This window comes from Urocitellus parryii, chromosome 4 (genome assembly GCF_045843805.1).
Source record: "Urocitellus parryii isolate mUroPar1 chromosome 4, mUroPar1.hap1, whole genome shotgun sequence".
In the NCBI taxonomy this organism is placed as follows: Eukaryota; Metazoa; Chordata; class Mammalia; order Rodentia; family Sciuridae; genus Urocitellus; species Urocitellus parryii.
Genome location: NC_135534.1, coordinates 51,108,054 through 51,130,714, shown reverse-complemented (window position 1 = coordinate 51,130,714; position 22,661 = coordinate 51,108,054). Strand labels below are relative to the sequence as shown.

Genomic DNA, 22,661 nt, shown 5'->3' with positions numbered 1-22,661 from the left:
TATTTACCTTATAATATGAACTGTAATCCAACACGACTTTGTTTTGTTGCTCAAATTGATCCAAATTTCACTGTCTCTTTCAGGCAACTCGTATGTCCCTTTGACATCCCTCTTTCTTTTTCTTTCTGTACATCTGACTGGCTCCAGGCTCATCTTGTACATTTCCAGTCTTAGAATTAGCCATTTACCCAAAGAGAATGTTTCCTTTTATTGGAGAATTAGACTAGAAACCAAGATCTGGGCTCCAGGTTTGTTCAATGCTAGTAGGTGTCATTTCTTTTAGGTCCTCTCCACCAACACAGCCAGAGCATACAAGAAGAATCAGGTGTATTGGGCTGGGGATGTGGCTCAAGCGGTAGCGTGCTCGCCTGGCATGCGTGCGGCCCAGGTTCGATCCTCAGCACCACATACAAACAAAGATGTCGTGTTCGCCGAAAACTAAAAAATATATATTAAAATTCTCTCTCTCTCAAAAAAAAAAAAAAAGAATCATGTGTATCTATATTAGACTAGACTTGAGTTCTTACTGATGTCTCCAACTCTAATCCATTCTCACATGGATCATCCTAGCCTTCCCTACTGTAACTTCTCACTCTAACACTCAGAAACCTGGCTCCTGCAATCCACTATCCATTTATTTAGCTGTTCAGTTCTAGTGTACATGGGAAATGACTTTATCAATTGGAGGTCAGTGTTTAGGTGCAGGTCCTTTTGCCTTTAGGCTTTATAGATTCTACTCATTTATTTCAAAGAGGTCAGCACAATTCCCTTACCCTCTACAGAGAGGCCGTCACATACATTTGTCAGATAGTTAAATTTTATTACCACAATCTGATTTCCATCTTTTCATCCCTCAACCTTCTGAATGAGTTTTAAATTTGCTTACATTTAGGTTTGTTCCTTGTGCTATGAAGTTCATTGGGATAACAGATGCATAATCTCAGGTATTCACTGCACAGAATCATTCTGGACAGTTTTGCCACCATAAAAAAAAAAATTCTATACTTTGCCTATTCAACTTTTCTCCCAATTCCCTGGAAACCATCAACCTTTTTACTTTTTTCCAGAATGCCATATGATTGAATCATACATTACATAATCTTTCCTGACCAACCTTTCTGACATAGGAATATGCAGTTAAGTTTCTTCCATGTCTCTTCATAGATTTATAGATCATTTCTTTTTATCAACTGAATATTTCATCAGGTGAATATACTACAGTTTATCCATTCATCTATTGAAAGATATCTTGGTTGCTTCCAATTTTGGTGATTATGAATAGAGCTGCTATAAGTATTCATTTGCAGGGCTTTGTGTGAAAATATTTTCAAATCAGTCAGATAAATACCTAGGAGCACAATTGCTGGCTTAGATGGTAAGATTAAAGCTTTGCCAAAAAGTACCAAACTGTATTCCGGAGCAACTGTTTTATATTCTCACCAGCAATAGCTGAGAGTTTCTGTTGTTTCATTTCCTCGTCAGCATTTAGTATGGTCAGTTTTTTATTTTAACCATTCTAATAGGTGTGTGGTGATATCTCTTTTTTGTTTTGTCATTACCTAATGACAAATGATGATGAGAGAATGGACATGCATATTTGCCAACTGGACATCTTCTTGGGTGACATGTATGTTTGGATTTTTTGCCCATTTTTTGGTTTGTTCTTTTCTTACTCAGTTCTAAGAGTTCTTTGTATATTTTGTGTCCAAGTTGAACCAGATAGGTGTCTTGCAAATATTTTCTCTCAGTCCTTTTCTCTGTGCCTTTCACAAAGTAGAAAGTTTTAATAAAGTCTGATTTATCAATATTTCTTTTATAGATTTTCCTTTTTGTATCTAAAGACTCATTGCCAAACCCTAGGTCATATAGATTCTTTCCTTTTTTTTTTTTTTTTTTTTTTAGAAATTTTATAGTGTTGTGTTTTATACTTAGGTCTAAAGTTTCAGGAAAGGCATATGGTCTGACGAGTGTCTAGGTTGATTTTTCTGCCTATGGACATCCAGTTGTTCAGCACCCTTTGTTGAAAATACTGTCACTTCTGCATTGAACTGCCTTTGTGCCTTTGTCAAAGATGAGTTAACTGTGTGTGTGTGTGTGGTGGATCTGTTTCTGAGTTTTCTTCCACATTCCATCGACTTATCTGTCTCTTCTTACATCCATACCATGCTGCTTTGATTCATCATGGATCTGTAGTAGCCTTGAAGCCTGGTAGTATCAATTCTCCAACTTTGTTACCTTTTAAGAATGTATTGGCAACTTTGTGTGGCTTTTCCTTGTAAACTTTAGAATCAGCTTGTGGATGTCCACAAAATAGCTTACTATTAGATGTTTAACCGAAATTGCATCAGATCTGCACATGAAGTTTAAAAGAATTCACTTCTTAATAATATTTAAGTCTTCTAATTCATGGCCATTGAATATCTTTCCACTTATCTAGATCTTCCTTGATCTTTCATCAGGGTTTTCTTATCCTTTGCGAATCAATTCTGTACATATTTTATTAGATTTATACCTAAGAATTACATTTTTTCCTACTGCAAATAATCTGCTTTTAACTTTCAATTCCAATCACTCATTATTAATAAATAGGGAGTAGATGACTTTTGTATATTAACCTTATATCCTGCAACCTTGCTATAATTACATATTATTTCTAGTTTTTGAGCATTTTTTATTTTCTTATCATGATTGAATTCAAGATCTTAACTCTGAATCCTCCCTGCGATCTGCCCCTCAATTATTCCCCTTCCTCCACCCACGCCCTAGATCCCCTATGCTCAAATGTACTCACCACACTCTCAGCACCTGCCTGTTTTCCCATATCTTGCTCTTTTTACACAGAGGTGCCTTTCATGGTGCACCTGTGTTGGATGAAAATTTACATGTTTTAAGGTCCAACTCAAAATGTTGCCCTTTCTGGGAATCCCTCCCAGTCTTCCTTATCCAAAATTAGCCTCATTCCATCTGAGCTACCCCAGCCCTCTAGCTTCCCTCTGTCCCCTCCAAGTGCAGCATGCGCTCACGTGTGCACAGGCCTGCCTCTCCCACCACCTGTGAGCAGATGGAGGCAGGATCACGGCCAGTCTTCCAGCTGCATCCCCATGCTGGGGAGGCATGGGGTCTGCCTCAGTACTATTTATTGGTTGAATGAATGAACTTGCAGGGTTTGTATAAATGGACTTTTTGTTTTTTTTAACCTTTAGAAGCCTTTGTCCATTCTTTTATCCATACTTTTTTTCCCTCCTGGTGTTGAATCTTTGGACATAGTCTGGAATACAAGAAATCCTATAGGACTCTGTTCCTCCTGGGAAAAATAAAGGACAGGGGACTACTTTTAATTGCCAGCTTATTCTGTTTACCCATCAACTTCATAACCCTTGTGTCTTCATGTAGCAGTTAGGGCGGTTGGGCTCCAAGCCTCAGAAAACACCTCCTTTTCTGGGTTAAACAATAAAGGAATTTATTTTACCTCTTATAACAAGACGTACAGAACTGGGGTGACTCAAGAGTATCTGCAAGTACATAGGAATAGACCTCTTCCTCCTTCCTTTATCCTCTGCCAACTGCAGCATATTAGCTTTCTCCTTGACCTAACTTACCTCGTGGTACAAAATAGCTGCATCAAATCCAGTCATAACTTCCTGATGTAGAGGGGAATGATGCCTTCTCTTCCTTGGGCCTCTCTTTACAATAGAGGAACATTACTCCTAAGAGCTCCTAGAAATCCCCACCACTTATTAACAGGAATTGTTTCATATGACCAGGCTGGAGCCAGTCACTTCCACATGGATTGAGATGACCACCATTACTTTAAAGCAGTCAGGATCTCACCATGGAGCATAGGATGGAGGGGTGCATGCGGAACAAATGAGATTTCTTTCAATAGAGGAAAATAAAGATTGAGGAGGAAGCCAGCTATTCTTTTGTTATAGAGGGAATTGATTTATACTGAATTTCAGGGGGGCTGGGGATGTGGCTCAAGTGGTAGCGCGCTCGCCTGGCATGCGCGGGGCGCTGGGTTCGATCCTCAGCACCCCGTAAAAATAAAATAAAGATGTTGTGTCCACCGAAAACTAAAAAATAAATATTAAAAAAAAATTCTTTCTCTGAATTTCAGGGAGGTAAAGTCACATAGGTCCTGGGGCTGATAAAAACAGAAGCAGGATTTGAATACAGCTCTTTCAGACTCCAAAACCTATCCATATACTTTGTGATGGGCAGCTGGACCGCTCATCAGGCTGCACTTCCCAGAAAATAAAAGCCCTATTTCTCAGGGCGACCACTTTGGGGGTTGAGGCAATCTCTCTGCCTTCCTGAACCCAACCTTGAGCTGAGCATTTAAGCTGTTTATTAAGTTATGACTAATGGTGCTGCGAGACCCTGAAGGCTGTGCATTTAGACCTAGTTTTAGATTGTTAGAGGAGGTTCAGGGGGTAAACATCATATTTGTATTCTGTGCCGAGAAAATTCAATCGCAGCTCTTTGTTTTCCGAGTGCAGGGATTGGCACGGGGCTTCTGCTGGGCCCTGCTCTGGTTTAATAGAAACGAAACCTCCAAAGCAGGCAGGCTGTTTTGGCAAAGTGGCCACTAATAGGGCCCCATGAGGCGGGGACCAGGCCTGAACTGGGCAGTTTGCATATTCACTTTTACAAACAGTTGGCTCCGAGTCAGCAGTTAATGGAATGGGAATGATGTTCTTGTACCAAATCATTTCCTGAAAAAAAAAAAAAAAAACATTTCCAATTGCAAACATATCTCAGCCTTTCTTCTTGGGTTTGCTGTGTCTGTGAGACTGAATTAAAGAGGCAGGGCGAGGCGGGGCTCTGGCTATGATTTTTCATCTGAAGACATTCTTAATAATGATCTTCATGTAAAAGGAGATCCCGTTAGACCCACCTTTAGGAGACCTGGCTGTGAATATTGCTTTTCTAGTCACACTTTCGAGATGTTTAATACCTGCATGTTTACAGACCGACTCTGGCTGCATAACAGTCTTGGGACAGATGCAGCTTTTCTTCCTTTGCAAAATGTAAGCTGGAAATGCTGCCCAGAAATATACACCCATACGTGCACACAAACACAGTGTAGGCTGAAATCTAGAAGTGACTGTTTTTTTCTGGGGAAAGGGTGAAATCCTTCCCACCCCATAAACTACTTTGGTAAATTCTGCCAGTGCAGGTGAAGGGTGGGTGGTCTAGACACTTTTGATTATTTACCCAACAAATATTTCTTGAGTACCTACTATGCTTGAGTCATTATTTTAAGTAATAATAACAGCAGCATGTGTTTACATGGCTCTTACCAGGCACTCTTCTGAGTACACGTTAACTCATTTAATCTTCCCAGCAACCCAACAAGGTGGACAGTATTATTCTCCCTCCCATTTTGCAGATGAGGAAAGCAAGGCACAAGAGGCTGATGAACTTGGCCAAAGTCATAGAGCTAGTAAGGGGAACGTCCTGGATTTGAATCTTGCCTGGCTCCTAACCATCTTGTGACCTCTTTGGAAATCTAATAGTGAACAGAAGAGAAAAAGTGCCAGTCCTTGCCCGACTCACATTGTGCTGTGGGAAAAGTAGGTGACAGACGCGTCAATAATAATAATTTCAGACTGTAATGAGTTCTGTGAAGAAAATGAGACATGAGAGGGCAGGCGAGGGCTGATGAGGGGGTCTTGTAAGTCTTGGTAAAGAGTGGGGATTTATTCTGAGTATGATGAAAAGCCACAGAAAAGTTCTCAGCAGGAGAAGGACACAGTTCTATTTACATTTTTAGAGAACATTCTGGCAGCTCTGTGACGAGTAGATGGGGATGGGGAGATGCAAGAGGAAAGTAATGGGCTGGTAGAAGGTGGTTCTGGTGATCCAGATGGAATCTAACTGCGGCTTGAACCGGGAGGGTGGTGGGGGAGATGGTGAGGAGCAGCTGGAACCAGGTCCCGGTTGGAAGGTGGAGCCTGGAAAACCTGCCAATGTATTAGAGGCCACAGGTGAGCAACAAGGAGAAGGTAAACCACAATGTCTTGGCTCCAGCCATTGTGTAAACCGTGGTGCCATCTACCAAAGAGTATTGAGTAGGGGAGGAACAGGCTGTTTATGTGCTAGATGGTGGTGTAAGGATGTTGAAAATTGCTAGTTTGGACGTGGATGTCTAAATTTGAGATCTCTGTTGAGACTAAGAAGAGACATGGAGTGAGCAATTAGGTTCCTAAGCCATGAGGGGGTCAGGCCTGGACTGGAGAAATAAATATGAACATCCTCATCATTGCATAAAATGATCCCCTAGGACCTCACCATCCTGTTGAACTTCCTGTGATATTGTAAATGTTCTCATCTATGCTGTCCAGGAGAGTAGCACCAACCATGTGTGGACTGTTGAGCACTTAAAATAGGGTGGGTACAGCTGGATGTGGTGGCACACACCTGTAATCCCAGTGGCTTGGGAGACTAAGGCAGGAAGATTGTGAGTTCAAAGCCAGCCTCAGCAACTTAGGCCCTAAGCAACTCAGTGAGATCCTGTATCTAAATAAATATTTTAAAAAGGGCTCGGATATGACTTAATGGTTGAGCACCCTTGGGTTTAATCCCAGGTACCAAAAAAAAAAAAAAAAAACAAAGGGGGATGGTACAGCTAAGAAACTGAATATAAAAATAGAATAATCTGGGGATGTGGCTCAGTGGTAAAGTGCTTGGCTAGCATGCACAAGGCCCTGGGTTTCATCCTCAGCAATGCAAAAAAGAAAAGGAAAAGAACCTTAAGTAGCACACGTGGTTAGTGAGTGTACTATGTAAGATAGTGAAGACCGAGGGGAGAAGGTAGCTAGAGGAGAGAAGGTCCAGAGCAGCCTCAGGTTCCTTTGCAGCCAGCCCTTGCTGCTATATTTAAACATGACTTTACTGCCACTGCCCGTCACATGCCTGGCAATGCCTGTCCAGTGATGAAAGCTGTGCTTCTCTGTGAGAAACAGCCTGGAGAAGAGCACAAACTGCTAGATCTAGAGGTGTTAGAAGAAACTAGAGACGTCTACGGAAGCAGTTGTACTTAGCCAAAAAACAAATGAAATCCTATATTTCCAGAATCATGGAAGCTTTAAATACAGGTGTCACCTGTATTTTTTATGCCGGGTATTGTGGAGGAGGATTCTGGAATGATGAGAGTCTAGAACTTAGAGAGTCAAAGACAGTGACCGGGGAAAGTCCCATGTCAACCTCAAGGGCCCACGTTGAGGGGCTAAACACCAGCTTCCTAATGTGAATGTCCCTTTAAGGTAGGGTCTGTTTTACTCTATTTGCTGGGGGCTCATTCCCTGTCCAGCCGCAGCCATCAGTGAGTTTGCTGATGGGAAAGAACTCTTTGCAAAGGGCTGTCTTGTGCTTAAGCGTTCTTACAAGTCTATGCTGGCAATCAGGGAGGCCAGAGTCAATAAAAAAAAAATAAAATGGAAAGATGGGCTGCGGCTTTCATTAAAGTTGATGGCAGCGGCTGAATCAGCTCCTTAAGAACCTCTTGGTGCCCAAAGCCTTCAGAGAAAATGGTCTTTCTGTGATTAATTGGCACAAAGTAAGGGATGTAAGTCACAGTGTTTGAGGGGGAGAGGGTAATCCAAGGTCAGCACTCAGCAAATGCTCATTGCACGATGGGTTTGGTGGTGGGAATTGGGTTTTTTACCCAGGCTCCATGGTATGTCGTTAGTGGTCACGGACCCTTGTGAATGTTTCTTGAAGGAAATGGAATTGTAAATTTCTAGGATTGGAAGTCTAAAAAGAACTTCCTAGTGAGTGTGGCACTCTTCTTTTCTGGCTGAGGAGACAGGGTTAGACAAATGGGGTGTCCCACCACTCCTCAGAGCTGAGAGCCAGAGCCCAGGGAGGAGGCTGGAACTGGGACCACCCTGCTCAGCCTCTGGGTTTGGTGCCGGGTATGAATGTCCTAGGGAACCCAGGCCAGGAGAGAGGCCAGGAGAGAGGCCCCGAGGGTGGAACTGAAGATGGAAAGGCTCACAATATAAATGTAGCCTGAAATTGGTGACCTTGGTCACCAGCCAGCAGTTCCTAGCACTCACTGTGCCCCTGATAGCAAGCCCTGGATAGAGGGCAGGAAGCAAAAGGCAGAGACCTAAGAAGACCTGTTTCTCCCGAAATCTTTTCTGAGAGGTAGGGAGACCTTCTTAGGTCTCAGGAAAGCGAAGGAGGTGACAGACAGAAGAAGGGAGAATAAGAGGATAATTAGGTTCTTTTAGCAGGGAGCCACCATGTTGGCTCACAGGCTGAGTGACAGCTGCCATCTAAACTCAGTGGGTTTTTTCCCTCAATATCAACATCACACATGAATTGCAGAGATCAACCCACCCTCCCACTCCCAACCATCAGCTGGAATGTGACCAGGCTCTTTTTTGTCTTGCAGTGTCGGAGCTTCAGGAGGAGGGAATGAACGCCATCAACCTGCCTCTCAGCCCCATTCCCTTCGAACTGGACCCTGAGGACACCATGCTGGGTAACCTGCCTCTCTTGTCTCCTTGGAGGAGCTCCGTGCCCTCAACTGTAGCCACCCCCACTCAATTCCTTTTCTTTTTATAGAGGAGAACGAAGTGCGGACAATGGTGGATCCAAACTCACGCAGTGACCCCAAACTTCAGGAACTGATGAAGGTAAGAAGAAATTAGGAGAGCTTTAGGGGCCTCCCAGACTCAGCTGGTATCTTCACACCACCAGTTCTGTGCAGGGACCATAGGTCACTGCAGAGAGAATGCTCAGTCACAGCTCCCTGCCCTCAGGGAGTCTAGAACTTGGAGAGTCAAAGACAGTGACTGGGGAAAGTCTCATGTCAACCTCAAGGGCCCACATTGCGGGGCCAGTAGATGGACATCCAAGCTGGTAAGACTGGGGCATGGCAAGTGTTTTAGACAGCTTTTTTGCTGCTGCAACTAAAGACCCGACCAGCACAATTGTAGAGAAGGAAAAGTTTATTTAAGGCTTCAAGAGGTCTCAATCCATAGAGAGCTGGCCTTATTCCTCAGGTATCCCGGTGAGGCAGAACGAAGCAGCTCACAGGGTGACTAGGAAGCAGAGAGAGAGAGAGACTCCACTCTCAGATACAAAATGTATACCCCATAGCCACGCCCCCCAATGAGCCACTTCCTCCAGCTATACCCCACTTGCCCTCAGTCACCACTCAGTTAATTCACTGATTGGGTCAAGTCTATCACCCAATCATTTCTCCTCCAAGCCTTCCTGCATTGTCTCATATGTGAGCTCATGGGGGATACTTCATATCCAAACCATAACAGGGAGTGATGGTGTTGGTCCCAGGCACCAGAGGAATTAAAATAAGTGAGCTCACAGTGGCCAGGATCCGAGGATTCACAGAGTCCTTCCACTGCTTTCCTAAAGGCCCCTCCAAAGCACCCTGACTAAGGGTGTAGCTCAATGGTAGAGCACTTGCCTAGCTTGCATAAGGCCCTGGATTCAAGCCCCTAGCACTGAAATAAATAAATAAATAAATCGCCCTATGAGTTAGGAATTAGTTTCCTCACTGGAACATGGGGGTGATGGGTGATGCTAAATCTCAGAAAAACCAAGTGGTTGGTTTGTGGTTCTAGCAGAAATGAATGAGAGTAAATGACATACTGTGCACTACGTACCTAGCATGGGTGGTCATCATGTAGTCATCCCTTCCAAACCATTTCTTCCCCCTCCTGATTCGCAGCCCTGTGCCCTCTCTTCAACTTCCCCACGCGGCCCTAAGACAGAAAGACAAGTGAGTCATTCATTGTCTTTTCCCTGCTTGGAACCTGTCTAGAGTTTCCCATGGACTGTGGGGTGAAGCCCACTCTCCTGCAAGTGGGATTTCCGGTCCATGCTCTAGCTGGCTCTTCAGCCTCAGATCATCCCTGCTTGGCCAACACCAAGCAAGACCATTCTTGCTTTCAGCACTTCCATCTCCAGGCCTCTGTTTGTGCAGCTCCCTCCACCTGGGTGCCTCTAACTGCTCTTCATTTGAAAGTCAAAGCATAGCCACTTCCTCCAGAAGCCTCCTCTGAATGCCAGTGCTAAAGCTCAGCCTCTGTATGCTGCAGTGGCCCCCGTGCTAATTCCATCCTAGTCTCCACACCATAGTACAGTTGTTTGGGCACTTCTTTCTCTCCTTCACCCAATGGTGAGGTTCTTGGGGTTAAAGACTCCATTTTTCCCCTATCATTGTACCCTGAGGATCTAGCACAGAATGTCGCATACAGCAGTATTTAATAAGCACTGGATGGACGGAAGGGATCTCTAAAGTAGCCAGGCTGTTCAGAAATAGAATCAGGAATGTTATTCCCATGGTTGTGGCTTCATTAGTGGAACAAGACCACATGAGATTTGAGTCATGTCATGAGATACTGGAGGACTAAGGACAATGTTTTCAAGGGAGATATATAAATATCTCTTCTGTCTGTTTCTTACCTAAGTCTGTGCCTTTCCCCAGAGTCCAGGGAATTAACAGAAATAAGGTAGCCTGGGCTGGGCCCACACAACCCCTTACATCCTGGGCTGTAATCAGCCCCATGGGTGGCCTGGATGTGAATGTTGGGTGTCTGACCCTTTCTTGCTAGCATCTGTGCTGCACCCATGGATGGCTACCCAGTAGGACCTGGAACCCTTGTGCTGTGCAGGGAAAGGGTGGAACAGCTGCAGGTTGAGGTTTTGCCTGTCATTGAGCCTCTCCAAGGTGCTGGGCCTGTGTGGGCAAAGGTACTGGAGAATGTCTGGCTCTGATCTGTTTCTGCCAGAGGCTACTGACCATGCTGGCACGGGCAAAGCTGCTGCTTGCCCTGGAGACCTCCAAGAGGGCAGATGTGGTCAGAATGGGCTCTGAATGGTTCAGGCTTCAGCACTGATCCCAGACCTGGATCTGGGCTCAGTTTGAGGGAGAGGAAGATTGGAGATGCACGTTGCTGCACATAAGACCTAAATCAGGGGGTGCTATACTGTTGACCTGGGGCACCTTCTTGCTTCCAGGAAGAGGTTTGATTTTCCTAGATCTAGACTCTTTGATCGCCTTAAAATTCTAGTTTTCTTTTAAGAATGTCCTCAAACACCAGCCTTTCTAGACACCTCCTCCCATTCCTGCTTCTATCCCCAGCCCTGGTAGGGCTCCTGCACTTATCGATAGCACCACAGATCTGGGATCACAGCCTTTTATGTTATAATCATTTGGTTGACTGGTTCCCTGCTCTCATGACCCCTCTCTTGAACAGATTAGGTTTTATGGTATTGGATATAGGCTATACCTGGTCCATATGAGGTGCTCAGTAATTACCATCATCCTTCCTTGAGACAAAATGATGCACTATGAAGCTACCAAGCTCCATCACAGCACTTAGGGTAATAGAACTGTTCTTCATCTTGATTGTAGTGGGGGGTCACTCAACTGTGTACAATGACCAAAATTTATCCCTATATCCTTAAAACTGGTTAATTTAATTATGTATGATCCTGTCTCCACCCCATGAGCTCTGTGACCTGGGCAAATCTGCTTCCTTCCATGCTGATTAAGCCTCCTGGGCACAGAGATGAAGCACTGTCGTTGGGAGAGTGCTTATACATTAGTAAGATCTGCTTTTAATCAAGTATTCAACTCTTGTCATAAGTCATTATTTTCTACCACCTGACCTACAAGATTCTTTCATCCTCAGTTTTAGAGATAGAGAATCAGAGGCTCAGAGAATACCACCAGCTTGCTACAGATTCATAGATCGATCATGCAGATGCACATACAAGTTCCCAGATGACGATGTGCACCTGTGCCATAGTTCATGAAGGAGCAGATACCTGTGCACATGTTCACCAATGTCAGAGGAACACAATCCTGTACACATACACACACCTGTAGATGACAGTGGTACCCAAGCCAGTTAGTGGGTAGAGCTGGGGTTTGCGTAACTCCAGAGCCCATGCTTGTGCCTGGCATGAAGCCCCCACTGTGAGAGTGTTGCTGGCCTTTATAGAAGGAAGAAGAGATCAGCAAGGACATTGGCACTGTCATCCCCAGAAAGCTGACTCGGGAAAAACCCCAGGGGCTCCCACCCACACCTGCCTGTCTGCACAGGTGGATACTTTTGCTTTTAAAATCTGAAGTTCATTTAGATTTTAATTGCCCAGGATAAGAAAGCTGATCTATAAGAAAATACCCCATGACTTTTTATCTTATTCTTGCTCTTTCTCTGTAGGTATTAATTGACTGGATTAATGATGTGTTGGTTGGAGAAAGAATCATTGTGAAAGACCTGGCTGAAGATTTGTATGATGGACAAGTCCTGCAGAAGCTCTTTGGTAGGAGGAGAGCTGAGTGTTGCTGTGGGTGACTGTGGAGTCGAGGAGATGGGCTTTGAATGCATAGAGCAAAATGAGGGCTTTAGATGTTCTCTTGGGTGTTTGTGATTTTAGACCTTTGTCATCCATAGACCCACACTTTTGTGTGTCCCTCTGTCATCTACAGAAGTGTGCATGCATGTCCCCCTGTTGTCTGTGAACCTGTATGGGGGCGGGTCTCTTTGTCATCTATAGACAGGAGCGTATCCCTCTGTCGTCTAGAATAGTACGCATGTGTGGTTGTCTATGCACCTGTGTGTTTGCATTTCTCTGTGTGTCCCTCTCTGGGCTAGGTGCCAGCGTGTGTGACTGTGTGTCCCTGTGCTGTTTGGACCTACATGTGTTGTCCTCTGTCACCTCATGGCTATTGATATGAAAATCTAAGACCAAAGGGGAAGGAAAGAGGAATCCAGGGAGATCTTAGGGTAGAAAGGACAAATTCAATTTGAATGGAGGTGGGTCCCCCTCACCATTCCTCCCTTTACCTCCAGCCCAAACCTTCCCTCTCCAGTTCTACACTTCAATACTTAGCTGCCCTCTAGCCCTTTGCACCTTAAGCTGAGTCCATCCACTTTCCCAAAGATGCTTCTTCCTCTCTAAGTGAGAATTCCTCCTTCCCAGTCTTCCCCCATGTACAAGAATCGCCAGGGCCATTTCTTCTTGCTCAAAAGCCTCCTGAATCCATCTTTTCTCCGTTTGTACACAGTTGATTTGCTCTGAACTATTGAAAAAGCTTCCAGACTCATGTCTTCACCTCCCAGCTCACCTCCTCCAGGTCCTTGCCCATGCAGCTAGCCGAGGGCCCTTCCTAGATCACAGCTCTGATCTCACTGAGAACTCTCAGTGCCTCTCTCTCCTGCCAGAATACGTCCAGACCCCCTCACCCCACGCTCAGAACCTATCACACCCCAGCCATCTTTGCAGCCTCACTTCTGGCCAATCCCACACATATGGCTCCCGCAACGTGGCAATTTGCGTAAAGTTCTCAGAAGAATGCCTGACACCTAGCAAGTGCCTGATGAGCGCCTGTCACCATTGTTGGTTTTACTGTTTCTATGTTCATCCTTGCTTCATTATCATGTATGTCATGCATAGTCGCACCCTGATACATTTTCCCATGCTCTTCTTTCTGCCTGAGGCCCTTCTTCTTCCTTTATTTACCAGCAAACCACCATTGCTCATCCTTCTTATCTCATGTACCTCCCTTTTATGTCCTGTATAATATGGTCACATCTAAGAGAAATAGTCGTGTACTTTTCTGTGTTCATCCCCCACATGTACAGGAAGGAATGTATAAATACATATACATGTGTATTTATGTACATGTGTATATACTGCAGGTTAAGCATCCTCAGTCCAAAAATTGAAATGCTCCAAAATCCAAAAATTTTTGAGTACCAGCACAAGTGGGAAATTCCATGCTTGATCCCATGTGATAAGTCATGGTCAAAATACAGGTGCACTAAAATATGGTATAAAACTACCCTTCAGGTTTTGTATAAGCACCACAAATGTATATGAACCATAAATGAATTTTGTGTTTAGACTTGAGTCCCATCCCCATCTCCTTATGCAAATATTCCAAAACCTGCAAAATATCTCAAATCTGAAACACTTCTGGTCCCAGGTGTTTTGGATAAGGGATACTGAACTTGTATAAATATGTATCTCTATGTGCACACGTGTTTGTGTATATAGACTGTGTATATCCAAGCCTTGTTATAAGACTTCCCACATTGTCTGTAGCCATTGATAGAAATGTATATGGGCCTCTTAAGGCCATTTCTTCTTTATTTATTCAGGCTTCTCCAGCACTCTCAGGTTGCCTAGCACTTAATCAGTGTAATTCAATGTGTATTGAATGAATGAATGAATGGCTAATATAAAATCTAGTAATTTCTAGGAAGCTAAACAGATTTGGTACTCAAACATCAATATTAATGAGTGTTAATATCTAAGGATTGGGGGCTGGGGATGTGGCTCAAGCGGTAGCGCGCTCGCCTGGCATGCGTGCGGCCCGGGTTCGATCCTCCAGCACCACATACAAACAAAGATGTTGTGTCCGCCAATAACTAAAAAATAAATAAATATTTAAAAAAAAAAAAAAAAAAAAAAAATATCTAAGGATTGTAAACTCCTACTGAATGCAGAATGGAAATGAAAAAGCTTTGGCACATGTAGACATGGGGAAGCTGGGAGCCTCACTGAACATCTCTCCCAGTGACTGCAGCTGCTAACCCCTCCAGCAAGTTTCTAATCAGGATCTGAAACTGGCTTGAAATGTTCTGTGCTAGGCTTTCAAAGCAAGGATGCAGCATGGCCACAGAGTAATGGGACGTCATCTTGAGTAATCTTGCCTCCAGGAAGGGTTACAGAGCAGTCCAGCGTCACGTCCGTGCAGCCCCAAGTCAGGGATCACATCCAGATTGGATCCAGATTCCAACTCTTGTGTCAAGAAGGGGGTTGGCTACAGTGGTCATTCTTCTGTAAACTTTAGTTTAGACTACATGGGTCTAAGTCTGGACATACACATTCCAAACTTCACAAACTAGGAGGGACTGGAGTGTGAGATTATTAAACTATGAAACACCAGCCCTTGGAAGATAATGGGAGTGGCCTAGGGGCTGGGGTAGTCCGGGAGCACATACTCCTCAGACATTAGGACAGAGGTAGGTGGTTCGGGAAGCCATATTGGTGACATCATGGAGTGAAGGTGGAGAGAACCAGTTCACAGTAAGAAAGTATGTATCAGGAGCTGATCAGGAATTGATCTGAAGACAGAGTTGTCAGGGGCCCTTATGCCCTCACACCCTCATGGTTCTTGTCTACCTCCGATACTTTCTTTACCATCTTCACGTGCTCTTCCTTGTTAGTCATGGTTGGTTTCTTGGTCTTCCATCTTGGCACTTTTTTTCTTTCATATCCACTTCCTGGGCGATTCCATCCACTCTCATTGTTGCCATCATCACCTCTACCGTAATTACTCTCAGGTCTGTATCTCCAGAACAGTATTCTCCTTGAAGCTGTTGAGGTCGTTTTCTGTCTTCTAGACATCCCCTCCCGGATGCCCCACAGCTAGCTTGCAATCAACCTGCCCCAAACCAAGCTGCCTGTCTTCCTCCTCCCCACCAAATCCATTCTGTTTTCCACTTTGATGAATGGTATTACCGCTGCACAGCCAGTTGCTCAAATGAGAAACTTAGGAATCATCCTGGATTGCTCCTTCCCCTGTGTCCCTGACAACTGTATTTCCACATACAGCGCATCAAGCCCATTCCTTGTCTCAGTTTGTATGCAGAGCCCTTAGGAAAGTGCCTGGCATGCTAGGTAGTTAGTTCTCACTTATTCTCCAGCCCCACTCTGGCTATCTTAGAGCAGAACTTCTCATTTTTCTTAGCTTCTTTGGTTGCAGATCCTTTTTGTGTATCACGCTGTTTCCTCCCTTTGTAACTCTATCTTCCAAATCTTACTTATATTTCACAATTTGTCTTAATACTTAAATTCATCGGACACTTGTCACTTTGTTTAGTTCAAAATCTGATGAAAACAATTTTAGGCCTAGATTTGCAAATGTAGTAAAGAATTCCCATATGCTCTTCTCCCAAGTTCCCCTAATGTTCATGTCCCATCCTACTAATATCAAAATTAAGAAATAAACCTTAGAACCATACTCAACTAAATTACAGACTCCACCAGTTTTTCCTGTGAGATCCTTTTAGTTCTAGGATTAAATCCAGATTCCCACATTGTTGTAAGTGTCAAATCTCCTTCGTTCCCTTCAGTCCACGACAGTTTCTCAGTCTCCCATGTCTTTCATGACTTTGGCACTTTCAAAGAGTACAGGTCAGTTACTTTGTAGAATGGCACCCAATTTAGATTTGTCTGATACCCAGAGCCTCATGTGTGGTAGGCAAGAGCTCTACCGAGCCACATTCCCAGCCCTCGTCTGATATTTTCTCATGATTAGATTGACATTATGCATTTGGGGAGGAATGCCACAGAATGAGGATCCTTCTTAGTGCATCATGTCAGGGAGAACGTGATGTGGATATATATGACTTATCACAATGTTCAATCACATGGTTACGGTGTTATCTGCCACAGTTCATCACTATAAAGTTACTGTTTTAAATAATTAATTCATTTGAGGAGAGATACTTTGAGATCATGCAGTATAACCTGTTTCTCCTTAAACTTCTCCCACTAATCTGAGCATCCTTTGGTGCAGCGTGTGTGCTGCAGTTATCACATGGTGTTTTAATGGTGATTTCTTTCTTTTCCTTGTTTCTTCTAAATTTATTAATTGGAATTCTTCTCTAAGAAATAAATAAATAAATTCCATTTATTTACTTTTTAGCTACTTAATTATATCAAGATAGACATAAAGATATTTTATACCTTGGGTTATAATTTAATACTATTATTATTTACTTTTTCGGGGGCAGGGAGGTACCAGGGATTGAACCCAGGGTGGCCTAACCATGGAGCCACATCCTCAGCCCTTTATTATTTGTTTATTTATTCTTGAGATAGGGTCTTGCTAAATTACTTTGGGCCTTGGCAAGTTGTTGAGGCTGTCTTTTTCTCTTGCCTCAGCCCCCCAAGTTGCTGAGAGCAACATAGTAAGATCTTGTCACAAATGTAAAAGGGGCTGAGGGCATGGCTCAGTGGTAAAGTGCACCTCATTACCACAAAAAAAAAAAAAAAAAAAAAAAGAAGAAGAAGAAGAAGAAGGAGAGGAAGGAATTCAGTTTCCAATGTCCTGGGGCTTGAGTGTCCTCTATACGGAGTTGGTTGGGCATGAAAACTAGGAGGGACTGGAGTGTGAGATTATTAAACTATGACACACCAGCCCTTGGAAGATAATGGGAGTGGCCTAGGGGCTGGGGTAGTCCGGGAGCACATACTCCTCAGACATTAGGACAGGGGTAGGTGGTTCGGGAAGCCATATCGGTGATATCATGGAGTGAAGGCTTGGGACCTAAAAATTGAGCAGGGGGCTGAGAGTGCTCGGTGTGTTGGTAAAGTCTGGACAGGCTTGCACCCTGGAGACGGTGCCTGAACTCTGCTGACCAGGATTAGCTGGGTGTGCTTTGGTCAGGAGCCCTGTGGGAAGCAGCATCAGATCTGCTGGACCTTTGTGTGGCCAGAGGCTCCTTGCTCAGCAGCAGTGTCTGGACTGCTTATAGGAAAACAGCCCTCTCAGAGCCCCAGGCATTTCTGGTAGGTTCCCTGGGAATAACCTCTCCTCAGTCCTTCTTTCCTAGCTACCGGATCTAGCTTCCCCATTAATGCTTATGTTTTCTGGGCCTACTCACTTTCCTTGACAACAGATCTTCATTTAGGTTTTCCAAAAGCAGATGCTGAGACCAGGACCTGGTGGAGGAAGTTTCATGGAAAGGGATCTTAGAAAGGACAGATAACTAGGGATCAGGGATCGGGGATGTAGCTCAGTGGTAGAGATCATGCCCAGCATGCATGAGACCCTGGGTTCAGTCCTCAGCTCTACACAAATAAAGTACAGATTACCAAGTAAGTAATAAGAAGGGGAGAGAGAAATGCCCGTTAAGAGTGCATTAACAAGCTGGGCACAGTGGTGCATGCCTGTAATCCCAGCAGCTCAGGAAGCTGAGACAGGAGGATTCCAAGTTCAAAGCCAGCCTCAGCAACTTAGTGAAGCCTTAAGCAACTCAGTGAGACCTTGTCTCTAAATAAAATACAAAATAGGGCTGGGGATGTGGCACAGTGGTTGAATGCCTGAGTTCAATCCCCAGTATCCAAAAAAAAAAAAAAGAGTGCATGAATAGAGTTGGCAGCTCTGTTTGCAACGCAGGCCCCCTGAGGAACCAGGTAACATTACACCTTAAAAGCACCCTTCCCGGGACAGGGAGACAAGAGCATTCATCCATGGCTCCCATCATCCTGAGACTGAGGGTTACCCGTGCAGAAACTAAAACCTCCAGGCTGCACTCATATCATGGCAGAAGAGCAAACCTTGGGCTAGAGGTGGAACCCTGCAGTGTGTAAAAGCTGTCTGCAGCTGCAGGTAAACACGGATAAGGCCAGAGGTTCTGGAAAGGGGCATCAACATTGTCCAGAGGGTACAACTTACCCCACTGTGAAGGTGGTTCCTCCTGACGTGAGCCATCTGTTTGTACTTTCCATGTTACCGAGAAGACATCAGCCGTGGGCTGAGCGGGTAGCCTCTTCAGGATGCACACTCCATCCTTCTACAGGTTGAGCTAGAGCCCTTTGCATCCCTCAGAATAAGAGCTTCCAACCCCTAAGTGTGGAGGAAGTGCCTCCCTCCACTCTGCCAAAGATTATCTCATTCTTGTCCCCGGATTACAGGCCTTGGGGATGATTGACAGAGGCCATCATCTGTTTCCTCAGAGGCTCTTCTTTGCCCATGAGAGAAGAAAGTCACAGAATCCTTCAAAGTTGGGACATTTCCCAGTATCTCAGTTACCCAGTCCTAACCATGGTTACTTCATATTTGTATCCCCAACATGTAGGCGACACATGAAGTAAGAGAGACAGGAAATAAGCAATTCCAGGATATGCCTACACAACCTAATTAATCAGTTCATTTGAACATGAGCCACAGCCTGCTCCTTATTGAGGTTTCCTGAGTTGGGTGGCCACGTGAGTTTCTTTATGGTGTTTTTTTCCACTGATCCTAATCTTTGAATATGTGCATCTGCTGAGAACAGACAAGACCTGTTTTGAGGGATGAGAGTCCTAAGGTGACAAGGTGCTTCCTTCTGGTTTTCACAATAGCAGATGACTAAAATAGGACATCTTCGGGTGTGAGACCAAGAAGGCCCTTAGGCATAACATTTCTATAGGAGGAATTTTTGTTGTGTTTATGTGTGTGGGGGTTTTTTTCCCCTGATATACCCACTTTTCTTAACCTAGTCAAGTAGTATTCACTGAGCAAACTCCATTTGCCTTGCCTCATGCTCACTGCTGAGTTTAGGGATATAAAAGTGCATATGACATAGTGCTGTCTTGAGGTAACTCACAACCTGGTTACCCCCAGGGCTATGAGAAATCCAGTAGGTGTCTGGGAAAGGCTTCCTGGAACAGGCCTGTTTTGAATAAAGCCTTACAGAAGGAGAACTTCAACAGATCAGGAAGGAGAAGAACATTCTAGCCAGTATCACGGGAGTTGCCAGGTAGCCCCAGCTGACTTCACTGTGGGGAGAGGGAGGATGTTGAAGAGACAAGGGGCAAGTGGGTAGGGGCCCATCAGGGTCAGCGGAGTGGAATGGATGTCTCACAACCAAGATGAGATTCAGCACCTAGATCTTGGTTCCTAACACCATCCTCCCATAACAGGAACGAGGGCTTCTTCAAATGGCTCATCTCAAGGCCAGGCAGGGACTACAGAAGATGAGCCTGGAGTATTTGAAGTGCCAAAAGGAAGTGCTAAGAAATAAATAAATGAAACATACGTCTATGGGGCTACTATTTGAAAATGTCCAAGACCCATGTGCAAGAGTTCCCAAAGGCCAGAGTTGGAATGAGCTGGGGAGCAGGAATCACCATAGAATTATAACCCAAAGTCTAAAATAAATACCCTTAATCTATACTGCTGTAAGTAAATAAGTAAATAAATGGGAGTAAAATACAACTCTTCCCTCCAAGAACATTCTAAGTAATTTCTGTAGAAATGACCCCTTCAAGGAGGTAGAGATAACTCCCTTCCCTTGAGTGACTGGCCGTCACTGATTAGAGTGGGGAAGTAGTGGGACTGGGAAGGGTATGACAAAAGGGACGTCACCTCTGGGGTTTTTCTTCCCCAAACCCTCAGTTCCAGTCTACCCATGATAAAAAAAAAAAAAAAAAAAAAAAAACAAGGGAGTCTGAAAAGCTCACAGACTAGAAGAGCCTAAGGAGACATGAAGAACAGTGGCATGCTGGACCATTTCCTGGGACAGGAAGAGGAAGGACACTGGGGGAAAAAACTAGTGAGATAAAAAAAAAAAGTGTAGAATTTAGTTAATTGTTACATGCACAGTGTTACCCAGGACCAAATGCACTATGTAATGGAAGCCATTAGCAGTAAATCTAAAAACCACTAAAAAAAACTTATTTAAAATAACAATGACTCCCACCTAACAGAGGACAAGAAAGTAGGAGTTGTGGACTATTGACTGAGCAGTGGCTTATGATGGCTTGTGAGCACAGGGACATGGTGAGGAATGGGGCCTTAGGGAGATAACCTGGGAGCAGCAGGAAGGCTATATAGAGGCGCTGGAGGAAACACCAGCAAAGCATTCCCCTGTGAGGCAGGAGTGATGCTGGACTAGAGGAGACACAGTGTGGACGGGGAGAGGCTTAAGAAGTCCTAGCGACGTAGGGCATGAGCAGCTAGAGGAAAACCAGGCTGACTCCATGTTGAGTGGCACTGACTCCACAAAACCCAAGAGGCACAGCTTCTTAAGAATTTGATCTCACTGGCTTTGAGGGTTGCTTCCCATGCCCAAAAGTACTTGGGCTGAAGGAGCTAAAATGGAGACAGGAATGAAGAGGCAGACAGGACATCTGAGTTCCCAGTCTTGGTTCCACTCCTAGCACGTACCTCTGCAGCTCAGATCACTTGTGTGTGAAACCAGGAGGACGACTTATAAGCCTCTGTGGCCAAGCTGTTCAGTACGATAACCCTAGCCAGGTGTAGCTGTTGAAAGTAATTAAAATTAAAAATCCATTTCCTCCATCACACCGGCTACATTTCAGGTTCTCAGTAACCAAATGTGGCGAGTGGCTGCCATATTGCACAGTGAAGAAATGCACATTTCCATCACAGCCAAAGTTCTGTTGGGTGGCACTGCCCTAAGGTGGTCCTGTTATAATTCTCATCGGTTCTACAGTTGTCGAAGATAATATATATTGCTGCGCTTAGACTGTAGGAGGGGTTTTCTTGTTCCCCCCAAAACTCAAAAGCCAGATGAAAGCTTATTATTATTCTCCTTTCATCAGTAAATTGTAAAGAAGTTCCTTATTTTATTTCCGTTAATCACGACATTCCCAGCCCTTTTTATTTTTTATTTTGAGACAGAGTCTTGCTAAGTTGCTTAGGGCCTCACCAAATTGCTGAGGCTGGCCTTGAACTTGGAATCTTCTTGCCTCAGTCTCCCAAGCCCCTGGGATTATTGGCATGTACCACTACACCCAGCTTAAAATATCTAAGTTTGTTTAACAAAAGAAAAAAAGAAGAAACATGGCACAGAATCACTTGTGTAATGTCCCTCTGTGTATGTGTGTATGTAAGGGTCATATTTCATACTTACATGTGTGTATGTGTAGACTATCTCTGGTAATTCTCTCTATGGAATGGGACCAGGGGATGTGGGGGCTGCAATGAAATGAATAAACAATCTTCATGGCTTGGATTTTTTAAAAATATTTTTAGTTGTAGATGGACACAATACATTTATTTTGTCTATTTAGTTTTTTTTTTTTTAATGTAGTTCTGGGGATCGAACCCAGTGCCTCATGTATGCTAGGCAAAAACTCTACCACTGAGCCACAGCCTTAGCCCAATAGCTTGGATTTTTTCCATGCTCATAAAAAGTACTTGAGGGCAAGTATATTTTAGAGTGAAACTGAATTAATCTGTCAGTTGATATTAAATAATATTTGATACATTTCAATAGCAGCTATCCCAAATAAAACAGGAAGGAAAGGAAACTACTAGATATGGTAAAGACCATTAAACAAAACCTAACAGTGAGCATATTAATTAAATAGTGGCATATCAAAGACATGGCATTAGGAATGAGTCAGAAATAAAGACTGATACCATAAGTATCTTAGAGATTCCAGTTATTGTAATAAGAGATGAAAGCAGATTTCTATTTTCAACACTACGATGACTAGATGTTCAGACAAATCTAAGTAGAGCACACTTTAAAAAGCCAGATAAGCCTTTAAAAACATTTTCATATGCCATGACTAAACTGGTTTGAAAGGGGAAGAAATTCCTCTGGTTTCAAAAGCAACAAGGAAGTGTAAATCCAGTGGAATAAGTGCTAATTCCTAATAGTTTGCAGCCTGAGGTGTAATGGGTTATACATCCATGTCAGGAGACAAAGCCTGAGTCAAGTCCAAGCAGGAAAGGGGATTGGATTAGAGACCAGTGAATAAAGCCAGTCTTTGAAGGAAAGCCCTTTCAGTTGGGGAGACTAGAAAATCATGTCTTAAAGAGAGAGGCAATAAGGATAAATGTTTATCTCAGCCTTGGGTGTAAATGAAACAAAAAAGAAAAAGAGTGGAAAGAAGGGGGAAAAAGGAGAATCTGCCCC

The 22,661-nt window shown here is 43.9% G+C and overlaps 1 protein-coding gene across 1 annotated transcript in view; it reads left to right on the top strand.

The window, feature by feature from the left end:
• The window catches only part of Parva (parvin alpha), a 152,015-nt gene that overhangs the window by 87,735 nt on the left and 41,619 nt on the right, over positions 1 to 22,661 (top strand). The window contains exons 2-4 of the mRNA XM_026395901.2: positions 8,405 to 8,494; positions 8,578 to 8,648; positions 12,210 to 12,312. Coding sequence (XP_026251686.1) covers positions 8,405 to 8,494; positions 8,578 to 8,648; positions 12,210 to 12,312 — 264 coding nt within the window. The remainder of the gene's footprint in view (positions 1 to 8,404; positions 8,495 to 8,577; positions 8,649 to 12,209; positions 12,313 to 22,661) is intronic.